Raw genomic sequence first — 13,701 nt, forward strand, 5'->3', positions numbered from 1 at the left:
TACGCCCCGGTACGACGCATGTGGACGACGCTGGGCGGTTGGAACGGGATCCGGAACCCACCACTGACCAACAACAATGTTCTTCTGACATGATTGCACTTGACTAGTGGGAAAAATATAGCCTTGGATCCATCTCTCTACGAGGTTCCTTCTGATTTTGAGAAGAAATCTGAATCTGGCTTCAAGTGTGTCATTAGCAAAAGCATTTAGACTTATATACTGCTTTACAGTGCTTTACAGCCCTCTCTAAGTGGTTTACAGAGTCAGCATATTGCCCCCAACAATCGGGGTCCTCATTTTACCCACCTCGAAAGGCTGAGTCAACCTTGAGCCTGGTGAGATTCGAACTGCCAAATTGCAGGCAGCTTGGCAGTCAGCAGAAGTAGCCTGCAGTACTGCATTCTAACAACTGCGCCCCTCCTCATTGCTAGAGGATGCACGCTCACTTAGCCTACAAGTATTCATTGAAGAAACAAAAAATGGCCTCCTTGTAAAATAGGTTTGCTCTCAGCTGCTCTGGGCCACTACTAGTTTGGCCAAACAAGGCCGAACCGGCAGCAACCTACCTCTGCAGGGAGGACTGCACACAGCCCTCCCTAGCTCCGTTTTCACTGGCAGAGGCACTGCAGGCCGGTTCTTCATTGTTTCCAGGGTGGCCCCACGGGCCAGATCTAAGCACCCTGTGGGCCGGATGTGGCCCATAGGCCTTGAGTTTGACACCCCTGCAATAGACCATTACATTGTCTTTGGATTTTGCCATCAGATTTGTGGAATAAGCTGTTTTCTAAATGTACAGAACATGCTGAACCAAAACCTGGACTATCAACCAAAATAGGAGAGGACAGAAGACATTAAATGAAAAATAGCAACTAAAGCTTAGTATAGGCAACCCATGACTCCTTGGTCATCATTTCAGAAAGCTTTCCTCATCTGAACAGAAATAGAATAACCAAGGAGGCAAAAGCCGTGGGAGTAGGGACAAATTGCGACTTCCTTCTGACTTCCCCAATGACGTGGCTTGTGGGAAGCTGCCAGGAAGCATCAGAAATCATGATCATGTGACCATGGCGATGCGGAGATGCCCCAGCGGCCACAACTTAGCCAATATGGCTGATCTGAAGATCCTTGAAATTTCAGTCTCATGGGTCCCAGATTCTGGATACGTTTTTTAAGTTAGCCCACTTGCCCTATGACAGTGATGGCTAACCTTTTTCTCCTCGCATGCCAAAATCGCACTTGTGCACACACCCATAATGCAATGCGCCCTGCCCCCATAAGCATGCATGCATGACCCGCTGCGTTCCCCCCCCCTACATGTGCGCAACCCCCCCCCCCCCCACTGCACCCACTCCCCCGCAGCCCATTTTGGGCCTAGCAGGCCTCCCTGAAGCTTCCTGGGACTAAAATGGGCTATGAAGGGGGCGTTGTACCCCCACACCCCATTTTGGACCTAGTAGGCCTCCCTGAAGCTTCCTGGGACTAAAATGGACTATGGGGCGTGGGCGATACACCACCACACCCCAATTTGGGGCTAGCAGGCCTCCCTGAAGCTTCCTGAGAATAAAATGGGCTATGGGGCGGCTGCACACCCACACAGCCTGTTTTGGGTCAGGCCTCCCTGAAGCTTCCTGGGACTAAAATGGGCTATGAAGGGGGCGTTGTACCCCCACACCCCATTTTGGACCTAGTAGGCCTCCCTGAAGCTTCCTGGGACTAAAATGGACTATGGGGCGTGGGCGATACACCACCACACCCCAATTTGGGGCTAGCAGGCCTCCCTGAAGCTTCCTGCAACTAAAATGGGCTATGGGGCGGCTGCACACCCACACAGCCTGTTTTGGGTCAGGCCTCCCTGAAGCTTCCTGGGACTAAAATGGGCTATGGGGGGCGCTGCACCTCCACACCCCATTTTGGGCCTAGCAGGCCTCCCTGAAGCTTCCTGGGACTAAAATGGGCTATGGGGGGCGCTGCACCTCCACACCCCATTTTGGGCCTAGCTGCAGGCCTCCCTGAAGCTTCCTGCGACTAAAATGGGCTATGGGGGGCGCTGCACCTCCACACCCCATTTTGGGCCTAGCAGGCCTCCCTGAAGCTTCCTGCGACTAAAATGGGCTATGAGGGGGGGGTGCTGCACCCTCACACTCCATTTTGGGCCTAGCAGGTCTCCTTGAGGCTTCCTGGGGCTAAAATGGACTAGGGGGGGTGCTGCACCCCCACACAGCCCATTTTGGGCCTAGCAGGCCTCCCTGAAGCTTCCTGGGACTAAAAATGGGCTATGAGGAGGGCACTGCACCCCCCACACCATTTTGGGCCTAGCAGGTCTTCCTGAGACTTCCTGGGACTAAAATGGACTGGGGGGTGCTGCACCCCCCCAAAGCCCGTTTTGGGCCTTGCCCTTGCAGGCCTCCACGAAGCCTGCTGCACCCCCCCAAAGCCCGTTTTGGGCCTTGCAGGCCTCCACGAAGCCTTCTGAAACCAAAAATGGGGTGCAGGAAGGGTGGTGCCGCAACCCCCATGAGTCATGACCCACCCCACCCCTACACATGTGCAGGTGATTCCCCTGCCTTCCCGCACATGCGTCTCCCACATGCCCAGCAGAGACCTGAAAATCAGTTGACTAGCAGGAGGCGCGCGTGGTGGATGCACTGTGGATCTGAGCTGGGCAATTGCTTGCGTGCCCTCAGAGAGTTCGCCATCACGGCACTATGAAATGCTGCTTTGCTTATTTGATGGATATAAACAGACAGGAGAGCGTTAGTAGTATCTAGATGAGCCAAATTGATTTAGCCTGAACATCATTTATGAGCCTTGGCTTGCTAGGAGCAGAACGTCTGGCTTGTTACAGCCTAGCAATATGGAATTAGAGGTAGGATATATATCCTGTAATTACCATGTCATTTTGGTATTATTGGACAGGTTCTATTGGGTATAGTGATGTAGACGTTTTTGAAGATAAAGCTAAGCCTGAAGACATATCCTCTCCTCAAGTTTTAGTTGTTCAAGTTTTATTCAGTGAAAAGATCCTTTAGTGATCCGGTGCCCCAACTTTAAAACTCTGTAAAGAGTAAGATCCTTTATTGCTCATTAAATTTGCCCAAACCAGCTCCCAAATTTTCTCCTAGTTCACTCCAATCAAAGAGTGGTAACATAGGCAGTTTTGGTTGCCACGATGTAAAAAAGAGGTTGAGACTTTGGAAAGAGTGCAGAGAAGAGCAACAAAGATGATTAGGGGAATGGAGGCTAAAACACATGAAGGACGGTTGCAGGAACTGGGCATGTCAAAGAAGAGGGAGTCAAGCTATTCTCCAAAGCACCTGAAGGCGAAACAAGAAGCAATGGATGGAAACTTATCAAGGAGAGAAGCAATCTAGAACCAAGGAGAAACCTCCTGACCGTTAGAATAATTAATCAGTCGAACAATTTGCCTCCAGAGGTTGTGAATGCTCCAACAATGGAAGTTTTTAAGAAGAGATTGGACAACCATTTCTCTGAAATGGCTTAAGGCTTCCTGCCTGAGCAAGGGGTTGGACTAGAAGACCTCCAAGGTCCCTTCCAACTCTGTTATTCTATTCTAAAAAACTCCTGCGACATTTTCTGAGACCTGAGAAGACAAACTGAAAGTGGGGAGGGAGAGAAATCTGCAACTAAATTCTCAATTCTTATGCTTTTGTGAACAACAGTTAGCTCTACGTGCCCTTAGCAAGCTAAATCATAAACAACTATCCACATTATGTGTTGCATGATCCTTGGCCTAACACAAGGGATCAGCCAGAATTAGAGTTGCATGCAAACATCTCCAGCTTTCAAATGCTTGGCACTATCATGTCTGAATATCTCCACCCCCCTCCCCCCCTCCACCAGGTAGGTTGAGCAAACATTCATTTAAAATGAGTAGGTTTCATCATTTTAAAGAGGGAGGAGAACAACAATAAAGACTGGAGGCTAAAACATATGAAGAACAGTTGCAGGAATTGGGTATGTCTAGGTCAGTGTTTTTCAACCACTGTGCCGCGGCACACTAGTGTGCCGCGGCACAGTGTGAGGTGTGCCGTGGGAAAAACACTCGCCCCCCCTCCCCCAAAAAATCGTTTTTAAAATGCCTCTGTTGTCTTGGGAGCCTTTGGGGCGAATTCGCTTAATCTCCCGCCGCCGTCGTCCCTTTCACCCGAACCAGAGCTACGGCAAGCCCCGTGGCCGTTGCACACGTGCGCGATCCTATTTTCTCCAGGGGACGACGAGCCCGAGGGAGGGAGCCGCGCAAGGGTGGGGCTTGTCATTGCAGGCTCTGGGCTGACCCTGCCTGAGAGCAGCTGCAGCTGCAAGCCAAGAGAAATTGAGAGAGAGGGAATGTGCACGTTGCATGAAGGCGGCGGCTGCGGCGGAGGAAGCAGCCCGGTGTCGCTGCTCGCCTTTCCCGCTCTGTGCGTGGGAGAATGTGTGTGTGTGTGAGCAGCCACCGACCTCTTCCTTGCCCGCGGAGTCGCAGGAGGAGGCCGAGCAGAAACGCAGGAGACACCCCTGCGATTCCTGTCTCCTCGCCCCGCTGGCTCTCTCCTCCACGCCGGCCAACTACCGTGTGGCTCGGGCGGGGCGTGCGGTGCGCCTGGGATGCCGTTCTGCCCCGCGAGCGCCTCTGGGGCTGGAGACCCCCCCACCCGCCATCGCCGCCCGCCTGCTCGCTCCCGCTGCCGCGCCGTACGTGAGCCCGCGCTGGGTCCGACCGGCCACCCTCCTGGACAGCCAGAGCTGCGGGGGAGACATTTCGCGTGGCGCATTCCGTTCGGGGCCGGTGGCAGGTTTCGAGCGCCGCCTCGCCGCGAGCCTCGACAGAACAGGACGCCCCAAATTGGAGCAAAAGGGGCGGCGCGCGACCTGATGTCCCGCTTGACAGGCAGCGACCCTGGAGCCGCGCCAACTGAGGCAAACTGATGTGGGGACCGGGAGCCCACAGCCCGTCCGCCCTCCGCTGGGGCACAGGGGCCCTCTCGCTGGCTTCAAGCCGAAGATGCCCAGCCCGGCCGACGGCTCCAGGGAATAAACGAAGGACCACTACCAGGGCCAAAGCGCCCCTCTCGTCCTCAAACGTCCAAGGGAGCTGCAGTCCCGCGGGGCCAGGGTCCGCCAGGAGCCCTGCGCGGCTGAGAAAGGAGTCTCGTCCACCGCCCGGCTCAGCCCAACCCGCCCCTTCCAATGGCCCGACCCGAAGAAAGGGAGGGAAGCGGGCTGGGGGGGGTAGAGGCTGACCACTGGCGGTGTGGGTAGCGGAAGAGAGATCCCCGTTTGGACAAAGGAGGTCCTCACCTTCGCTCTCCAAGACTGCCCCGGGCAGCCGCCTGCCCATCACCAATGCTCCCTTCCCTGGAGGAGGGGAACCCAGAGGCAGCCCAGGCTGCCAGGGGCTTTCTCAGGATGGGACAAAGGTGCCGCTCCCCTTCCCTGATTGGAGTGATCAGCTTCGTGGATGTCACTTTGGCCCTTCCTGCAGCCCCTTCAACCTTCACTGGGCAGGGAAAGATCCTTCCAAGCTGACCGGGCAGGGGACCCCCCCTCCCCCCCCACTGCTTGGGTCCTCCTTTCTGTCTTCTAGGCCCTAGAATTACTTTATATATAGTCAATATAGGCACAGAGTTAATTTTTTTTAACATTTTCTAATGGTGGTGTGCCTCGTGATTTTTTTCATGAAAAAAGTGTGCCTTTGCACAAAAAAGGTTGAAAAACACTGGTCTAGGTTAACTAAGGTGGGACGTGTTGGCTCAGTGGCTAAGATGCTGAGCTTGTCAATCAGAAAGGTTGGCAGTTCGGCGGTTCGAATCCCTAGCACCGCATAATGGAATGAGCTCCTGTTACTTGTCATAGCTTCTGCCAACCTACCAGTTCAAAAGGGTTCACCGACAAAAGGGCGAACGACAAAACCGTGCCCAACTAAACCACGGTGACAAAACCGCATGTTCTAAAGCGCTCCGACGAATGAGCGCTGAATCGCGCCAACAACAGCGCGGTGACAGAAGTGCACTGTAAAACTAAACCTAACCCTAAACCTAACGCTAAACGTAACGCTAAACCTAACCCTAAATCTAACCCTAACCCTAACCCTAAACCTAATCCTAACCCTAAACGTAACCCTAACCCTAACCATAAACCTAACCCTAACCCTAACCCTAAACCTAACCCTAACCCTAACCCTAAACCTAAACCTAAACCTAAACCTTACCTTAAGTTAAATCGGCTTTCTGCCGACACGCTGTTGTAAAGCGCCCTTCTGTCTCCGCGCTATTGTCGCCGCGCTGTTGTCGCCGCGCTGATGATGTCGCGGTTTTAGCGACGCGCTTTAGTTGGGCGCGGTTTTGTCGTTCGCCCTTTTGTCGGGTCACGGTTCAAAAGCATGTAAAAATGCAAGTAAAGAAATAGGGACCACCTTTGGTAGGAAGGTAACAGCGTTCCATGCGCCATCGGCATTTAGTCATGGCAGCCACATGACCACAGAGATGTCTTTGGACAGCACTGTGTCTTCGACTTTGAAACGGAGATGAGCATTGCCCCCTAAAGTCGGGAATGACTAGCACATATGTGCGCGGAGAACTTTTACCTTTACCTTAGGTTAAAAAAAAGGAGGAATAGGGGTGATACAACAGCAATGCTCCAGTACGTAAGGGATTGCCGCAAAGAAGCCACAAGCTACTTTCCAAAGCAACTGAAGGCAGAACAAGAAGTTGTGGGTGGAAACTAATCAAGGAGAGAACTAAGGAGAACTTTTGGGGGCAGTTAGAACAATTAATCAATGGAATGGCTTGCCTCCAGATGTTATGGGTGCTCCATCACTGGAGATTTTAAAGAAAAAACTGGACAACTATTTGTCTGAAATAGTATAGGGTTTCCTGCTTGAGCAGGGGCTTGGATTAGAAGACCTCCAAGGTCCCTTCAAACTCTGTTATTCAGTTATGTCCACCTAAACAGCTTAAAATTATTGAATTGCATCTCTGGGTCAAATTTGGATAATGAGATACTAGACACAGACCGATTGGAAGCAAAAAGGACCTTCCTGAATGCACTGAGTCACTGAGAATGTTAGGCCTGCAGCCTGCAAAGCATCATTTATCACCTCCTTTTGAGTTTTGACACTGTGGTTTGAAGATCTTCAGTAAAGGGAAGGGAAAAAGGAGAACTGTTGGAAGTGGGAGGATGGAGATTGCGAAAGACGTGCTCTGCCATTTCCCAGGTCAGTTTCGAAAAGACTAAAAGCCAGCAAGGAACCAGCCTCAAGCAATCACATTTCTAAACTAGCAGTGTTGTGTAAGGCCCTAAAACATCAAAATGACACATCCGGCCTGCTACAAGGAACTAGCTTGTAAAGCTGGCCTTAAAATGCAGCTGTGTTTGAACAGGGGGTCCAAACTTTACTCCTTTCGATTAAAAAAAGAAATCACACTTACTCACTTGAGGGATGTTTTTAACTTTGCATGTAAGCTTCCGGCGTCATGTGTTTGTTACTCAATTGGTTAAGGGTTTAGTTTCCACCAATGTGAAAAACCTGGGGTTGTGCTATTTCATTGCAAAGGGGAGGAGGTAACATGACTGAATCTAGTGCCACATAACATTCCTGACTTAACAATTAATAAGAATCTTTTTTTAAAAAAACAGTCTGGCTAGTGGAGGTGTCAGTGCTTGAAGACAACAGAATAGGACAAAAAAGAGAAAAAAACGTGAGAAAAATCACAAATCACAGGGACCTGCAAATAGAAATAGAACGGCTTTGGCAAAAGAAAGCAAAGGAACACAAGGTTCCTACAGGTTCAGCCCGGTTTGGCCGAGTAGGTAGTAACTTGGCCTGCCACATCTCCGAACCTCTTCCATCAGTGGTGCCTTAGGCGGTGCCATCTTGTTTTTTGCTTCTGCGCATGCGCAGAAGCAATTTTTTGGTACTATACATGCGCGCCCGCGAAGCACATCCCTGAGCGAATCAGCAGTAGCAGCACCCCTGGTACAACCTCAAAACATCTGCCGCACCACTTAAACACCACTGGCATTGACAAAATCGCCATCTGTCAATTGCAAAAGGCAGCTTTATTTGGAGCAGCTGACATCCTGTGACGATACCTTTAATGCCGTCAAAAAACAACATCCACCTAGCTCAGAGCTTTGGAAGAACTAAATAGATGGATTAAAAAAAAGGCAAATCCAGTCTAAGTATCTGGCTAACCCTGCCATCCAACCTTAATAATAATCAAAGAAGATCCACCCCCCCCCCAACCAAAGATACAATACAAAATATGCCCATGAAGGAGAAAGATGACAGAATTATCTTAGTCTTAGCAGTTTATTTCCTTGGTATTTTTTTTCGTTAACGAAGGCACATTCTTGGATCACCTTGTAAGGTCTTCATTCAATCCAAATTCTCATGACCCAAATATATAGTAGGTCAGCTATCTATGTAAAGATTGGATTCATAGGAGAATGCTTGGAAACAATAGGATTTGTCCTCCTTGAGTCTCTCCTTTAAATGGTGATGTTTTCAGCAGGTACATTTGACCAGTGGCTACTGTTAAAATTGTTAAATTGACATGTTAAATTTTTTTTATTGTTGGAACTGCTCTTGATGTTGTATAGGACAATTTCCTCCATGATCTTTAGAATGTTAGACTAGACCAGGGGATCTCCAACCTTGACAACTTTAACCCTGGTGGACTTCAACTCCCAGAATTCCCCAGCCAGCAAAGAATTCTGGGAGTTGAGGTCCACCAGGCTTAAAGCTGCCAAGATTGGAAGCCCCTGGTCTAGACTCTTTACCCTGATCAATACCTAACAGGGTGGAAGGTTCAACAAGTGACATTCTGGGAAAAGCTGCACTAGACCAAAGAACATAAGAACATATGGTTGTTTATAGTCCTGTTGATTTAGGATTCCAGCACTGGCAACATCAGCCCCCTTCACTCTGATGTCCTCCAGATGTATTGGACTTTTAACATCTTAATCTCCAGTTGATTGGCTGGAAGAATTTGAGAGTCAAGTGAAAGGAGATCCCTGGCTGGAGAAATTCCTGACTGACATTATTTGACACTGTAGGAAGCATCAGGCAAAGAATACCATGGATGGCTATCTCTTGAGTCTTAAGAGAGGTACAATAGAAATTGTATGATGCCTATACTTTTAAGACCACCCACAGAACACACCCTACCCCTTGTTAAATAGAATAGAATAGAATAACATAGTTGGAAAGGACCTTGGAGGTCTTCTAGTCCAACTCCCTGTCTAGGTAGGAAACCCTATACCATCTCAGACAAATGGTTATCCAATATCTTCTTAAAAACTTCCAATAATTGATTTCATTTCTAAAGGCTGAAATCTGATGAGATTAATCTCAGGAAAATTCACAGTTCTTGGGTTAGATAGTGCAGGATTCTAATTTTGAGGTCTGAACATCCTGTGATACGAATCTCCAAAGTCTCATAATATTTAACCATCTTGCAAGAATTGGAGTAACTGAAAATAAAATAAAAATAAAAATCAGGGGATCCATTTCTGAACGGGAACGTTCTATTTTTTTTCATCCACTAAAATGTATCACAGAATTGAAAAACACATGATCTAAATTGAAAAATTTCTACCCAGGATAATAAGAATAGAATAGAACAACAGAGCTGGAAGGGACCTTGGAGATCTTCTAGTCCACCCCCTGCCTAGGCAGGAAACTCTACACCAGTTCAGACAACTGGTTATCCAATCTGTTCTTAAAGATTTCCAGTGTTGGAGCATTCACAATTTCTGGAGGCAAGCTGTTCCACGGATTAATTGTTCTAACTGTCAGGAAATTTCTCCTCAGTTCTAAGTTGCTTCTCTCCTTGATTAGTTTCCACCCATTGCTTCTTGTTCTATCCTCAGGTGCTTTGGAGAATAGCTTGACTCCCTCTTCTTTGTGGCAACCCCTGAGATATTGGAACACTGCTATCATGTCACCTCTGGTCCTTCTTTTCGTTAAACTAGACATACCCAGTTCCTGCAACTGAATGATTGTCACCAGAAAAAAGAAAGAGGGGGGGGGGGAAAGTACTTCAAGGCAAGGAGAGGAAATTTCACCTACTACGTCAAAATAATGTTCTAGTTCACTCCAATAATTCCCATCCAAAATGAATGTTCTATTGATTTGGGTGGGATTTTTAAACAGGCCCATCAAATCTCAGCCTGAACTAACTTCCAGCTGGTGTTGAGTAGTCGTGTACATGTGAACATTTATTTCAAATATTTACAAGAGTCCATCAACATTAAATCTCAATGCATGTGTGTTGGAGGTGTCATTTTTGCAGGAAACATGCCCTCTTATCCTCCTCTTCTACTATCCCAGGTGTGCTGGGACATTAATCCCATTCACAAGGGCTTCAAAATAGGACCTCAAAATATCACACAACGCATTCCTCACCCTCCTGCTCTGCACCCTGGTTTTTGCATCTGACGGGACTTACCATGGCCTTCTTCCTGTCTGCTCTCCAGCTTGGTGGCCAAGATTAACCTTCCACCAAGGTGGGCCAATTACCGTCTGGATTCACCAAGTTTTCCCAGGGGACATGGCAGAGTTGCTAGCAAGCGAGCTTTGAGTCCTCCAACAACTCTTTGTGCAACAGAAAGAGAGAGAGAGAGCAAAAATGGAACCACAGTCGGCAGACTTCCTCTATTCCCCCCCCACACCCTTTGCTTAATTCCCCTTCATTTCCGTATTTTGGGTGTTTAAAAAAAAAAAAAGAAGTTTGCCCTCGCTTGTCAAAATGAGATGAAGAATGTCTTGGAAGACCTCTGCTAAGATCAATCCGGATGTATGAAAAAAAAAAACAACTCAACACCCTTGTTGTTTTAAAGGTATCATCTTCGGAGAAATGACTCATCAACATGAAACCTTATCAGCAAGGGGTTCTTTAAAAATAAATAAATGAGGATGTGCTAAATATCCAGCCCCTTAAAAAGGAGTTATGCTCTGAGAAATGCAGATGGCTTTACTTAAATTCATCCATTTGAGTAATTAAATAAATATTTTCCAAATATTTTGGAAAACTGGCAATTTTCAGCGGCAGCAGGGGTGGTGGGGGGTGCATTAAAGTATCTGCACATTTCAATGCAATTATTTTGTAATACAGGACTCCTCCCCCCCACTCCATGGATTGCATCTATTCTCTTGCAAGATTCTGTCAATGTAGCTTTGCAATAAAATTAGAGCTGGCATTTGTTATTGTGCTTCTTTTCCGGACTATTGATCGGGGCAAGCATCAACCTTGCAAGTCTGAAAGCTTTTCTCGACCCCTTCTTTATTCTTTGGAAAAATGAGGGAGGTCCCTTCTGAGCTGCTTCCCCTCCTAAACTACCTTTTACATGATAATAATACAATAATACAATACAGAGTTGGAAAGGACCTTGGGGGTCTTCTAGTCCAACCCCCTGCCTAGGCAGGAAACCCTATACTGTTCCAGACAAATGGCTATCCAACCTCTTCTTAAAAACTTCCAGTGTTGGGGCATTCACAACTTCTGGAGGCAAGCTGTTCCACTGATTAATTGTTCTAACTGTCAGGAATTTTGTCCTTAATTCTAAGTTGCTTCTCTCCTTGATTAGTTTCCACCCGCTGCTTCTTGTTCTACCCTCAGGTGCCTTGGAGAATAGTTTGACTCCCTCTTCTTTGTGGCAACCCCTGAGATATTGGAACACTGCTATCATGTCTCCCCCTAGTCCTTTTTTTCATTAAACTAGATAGTTGTCATGTGTCTGGCTCTGCCTCCTGTATCCCAAGGCTATTTGCACATACCACTATAGGTTCTAACTCTGTTGTCTCAAGGAAAAGAAAACACATTGCACCATGACATTGTACTAGTGGTCTCCAACCTTTACGGCTTGACAACCCATGGCGGAGGTAAGAAGGAACTGTCCCTGCCTCTCGCCTCACAATCAGGAGGGTGTGAGTTTGATCCTAGGTAGAGTCAGATGTAGGGTCTCCTGCTTGGGCAGGGGTTTGGACTAGATGACCTGCAAGGCCCCTTCCAACTATGTTAATCTATGAGCTGGAAGCACATGCATGTGCTGCAGAGGCAAGGGTGGGTTTCAGCCAGTATGCACCGGTATGGCCATACCCGTTCATTAAATTTAACATGTCTTCGCGTATCCATTTTTCTGGAGGCCGCGTACCAGAACGCTCCCTTCCATGGCCTGCTCCCTTGCTTGCTCCCACCCACCCAGTCACCACTTGCTCGCCCTGCCAACAGCCGCTTCGTTTCCAATGGGGGGTGGGAAATCCATGCAGAGGGAGGAAATTGCATGGATTCCCCACCCCCTCCATTGCAAACGAGGCAGCTGTCAGAGAAGAGAGCAGCGCGCGCCTGTGGGCTTGTGCAACAGCCGAATCCTTGCCTCCTGTTCTTTCTTTGGCTGTTGGACAAGCCCATGTGGTGTGCACTGCCCTCTTCTCTCTGACAGCTGTCTCGTTTCCAATGGAGGGAGTGGGGAATCCATGCGTTTTTCCCCCTCTGCATGGATCCCCCACAACTAGAAATGAGGCGGCTGTCAGAGAGAAGAGGGCAGTGCACACCACATGGGCTTGTGCAGCAATTGAAGAAGGAACAGGAGGCGAGGATTCGGCTGTTGCACAAGCCCACGTGGTGTGAACTGCCCTCTTCTCTTGGATCGTGGCACGACAAAACCACGCTCGACTAAAGCGCACCCGATTAAACCGCGTCGCTGACGTCATCAACAGGGCGACAACAGCGAGCGCGGAGAAAGAAGGGCGCTTTAAATAGCGCTTTGAAAGCAAGCCGATTCAAGTTAAGGTAAGGGTTAGGTTTAGGGTTAGGGTTAGGTTTAGGGTTAGGTTTAGGGTTAGGTTAAGGGTTAGGATTAGGATTAGCGTTAGGTTTAGGGTTAGGTTTAGGATTAGGTTTAGGGGGTTAGGTTTAGGTTTAGGGGTTAATTTTAGGTTTAGCGTTTACAGCGTGCTTTTTTCTCCACGCTGTTGTCGCGTTGTGATGACGTCAGCTACGCGGTTTCGTCGAGCGCCCTTTAGTCGAACGCGGTTTTGTGGTGGAACCCTCTTGGATAGCTGCCTGGTTAAAAAGCCATCCCCACTTAAAAGTACCTGGCAGCGGCGTTTTTCCCTGGGGGGCTCCACAGAACATCCAAAGACCGATGCCACCACATCTGCCCTGGCCCCCCTCACATTCCTTGTCTTCCTGCCCCCCCCCCCGGATGGACTCTGGAGTCATCACTGGCTGCGCAGAGCCTTGCCACAGCTCTACGCCATGGGAAACATAGGCGTGCACACACCCTGCACAATTACAGCCCTGGAAACTCTCGGAGGGAAGCCAGAGGCAGTGGGGCAGTTGGGTCCCTCGCCCTCAGAGGGAAGAAGGGCCAGTTGGGAAAGGGGTTTTGGTCCTTCTGCCTCTGACGGACGGGCTTTACTGTCCCGCAGCAAAGATTCCCTCCCTCATCCTGGAGCCTTCGTAACAGAGGGAACCTGTTCTCACTTGCCCGGGCTTGTGCAGAGGCTTCCTTCTGAGAGTTTCCAGGGCTGTAATTGTGTGGGGTGAGCATGCACCTATGTTTTCCACGGCAAGGCTTTGCTTGGCCGGCAATGATTCCAGAGCCCATCTGTGGGGGTGGGAAGACAAGGAACGCAAGGGGGACCAGGGGGGGCCTTGTCATTCTGGAGGACCTGCCGAAGAGGGCAGATGT

The 13,701-nt window shown here is 49.0% G+C and overlaps 1 protein-coding gene across 1 annotated transcript in view; it reads right to left on the bottom strand.

The window, feature by feature from the left end:
- MYO1F (myosin IF) overlaps window positions 1-10,723 on the bottom strand; it is an 87,567-nt gene extending 76,844 nt beyond the window's left edge. Inside the window, exon 1 of the mRNA XM_087703089.1 lies at window positions 10,455-10,723. Coding sequence (XP_087559215.1) covers window positions 10,455-10,457 — 3 coding nt within the window. The 5' untranslated portion in view covers window positions 10,458-10,723. The remainder of the gene's footprint in view (window positions 1-10,454) is intronic.
- Window positions 10,724-13,701: the final 2,978 nt, after the last annotated feature.

This window comes from Thamnophis sirtalis, unplaced genomic scaffold (assembly GCF_051295495.1).
Source record: "Thamnophis sirtalis isolate CommonGarterSnake01/CBP01778 unplaced genomic scaffold, rThaSir2_p1.2 scaffold_1, whole genome shotgun sequence".
Lineage (NCBI taxonomy): Eukaryota > Metazoa > Chordata > Lepidosauria > Squamata > Natricidae > Thamnophis > Thamnophis sirtalis.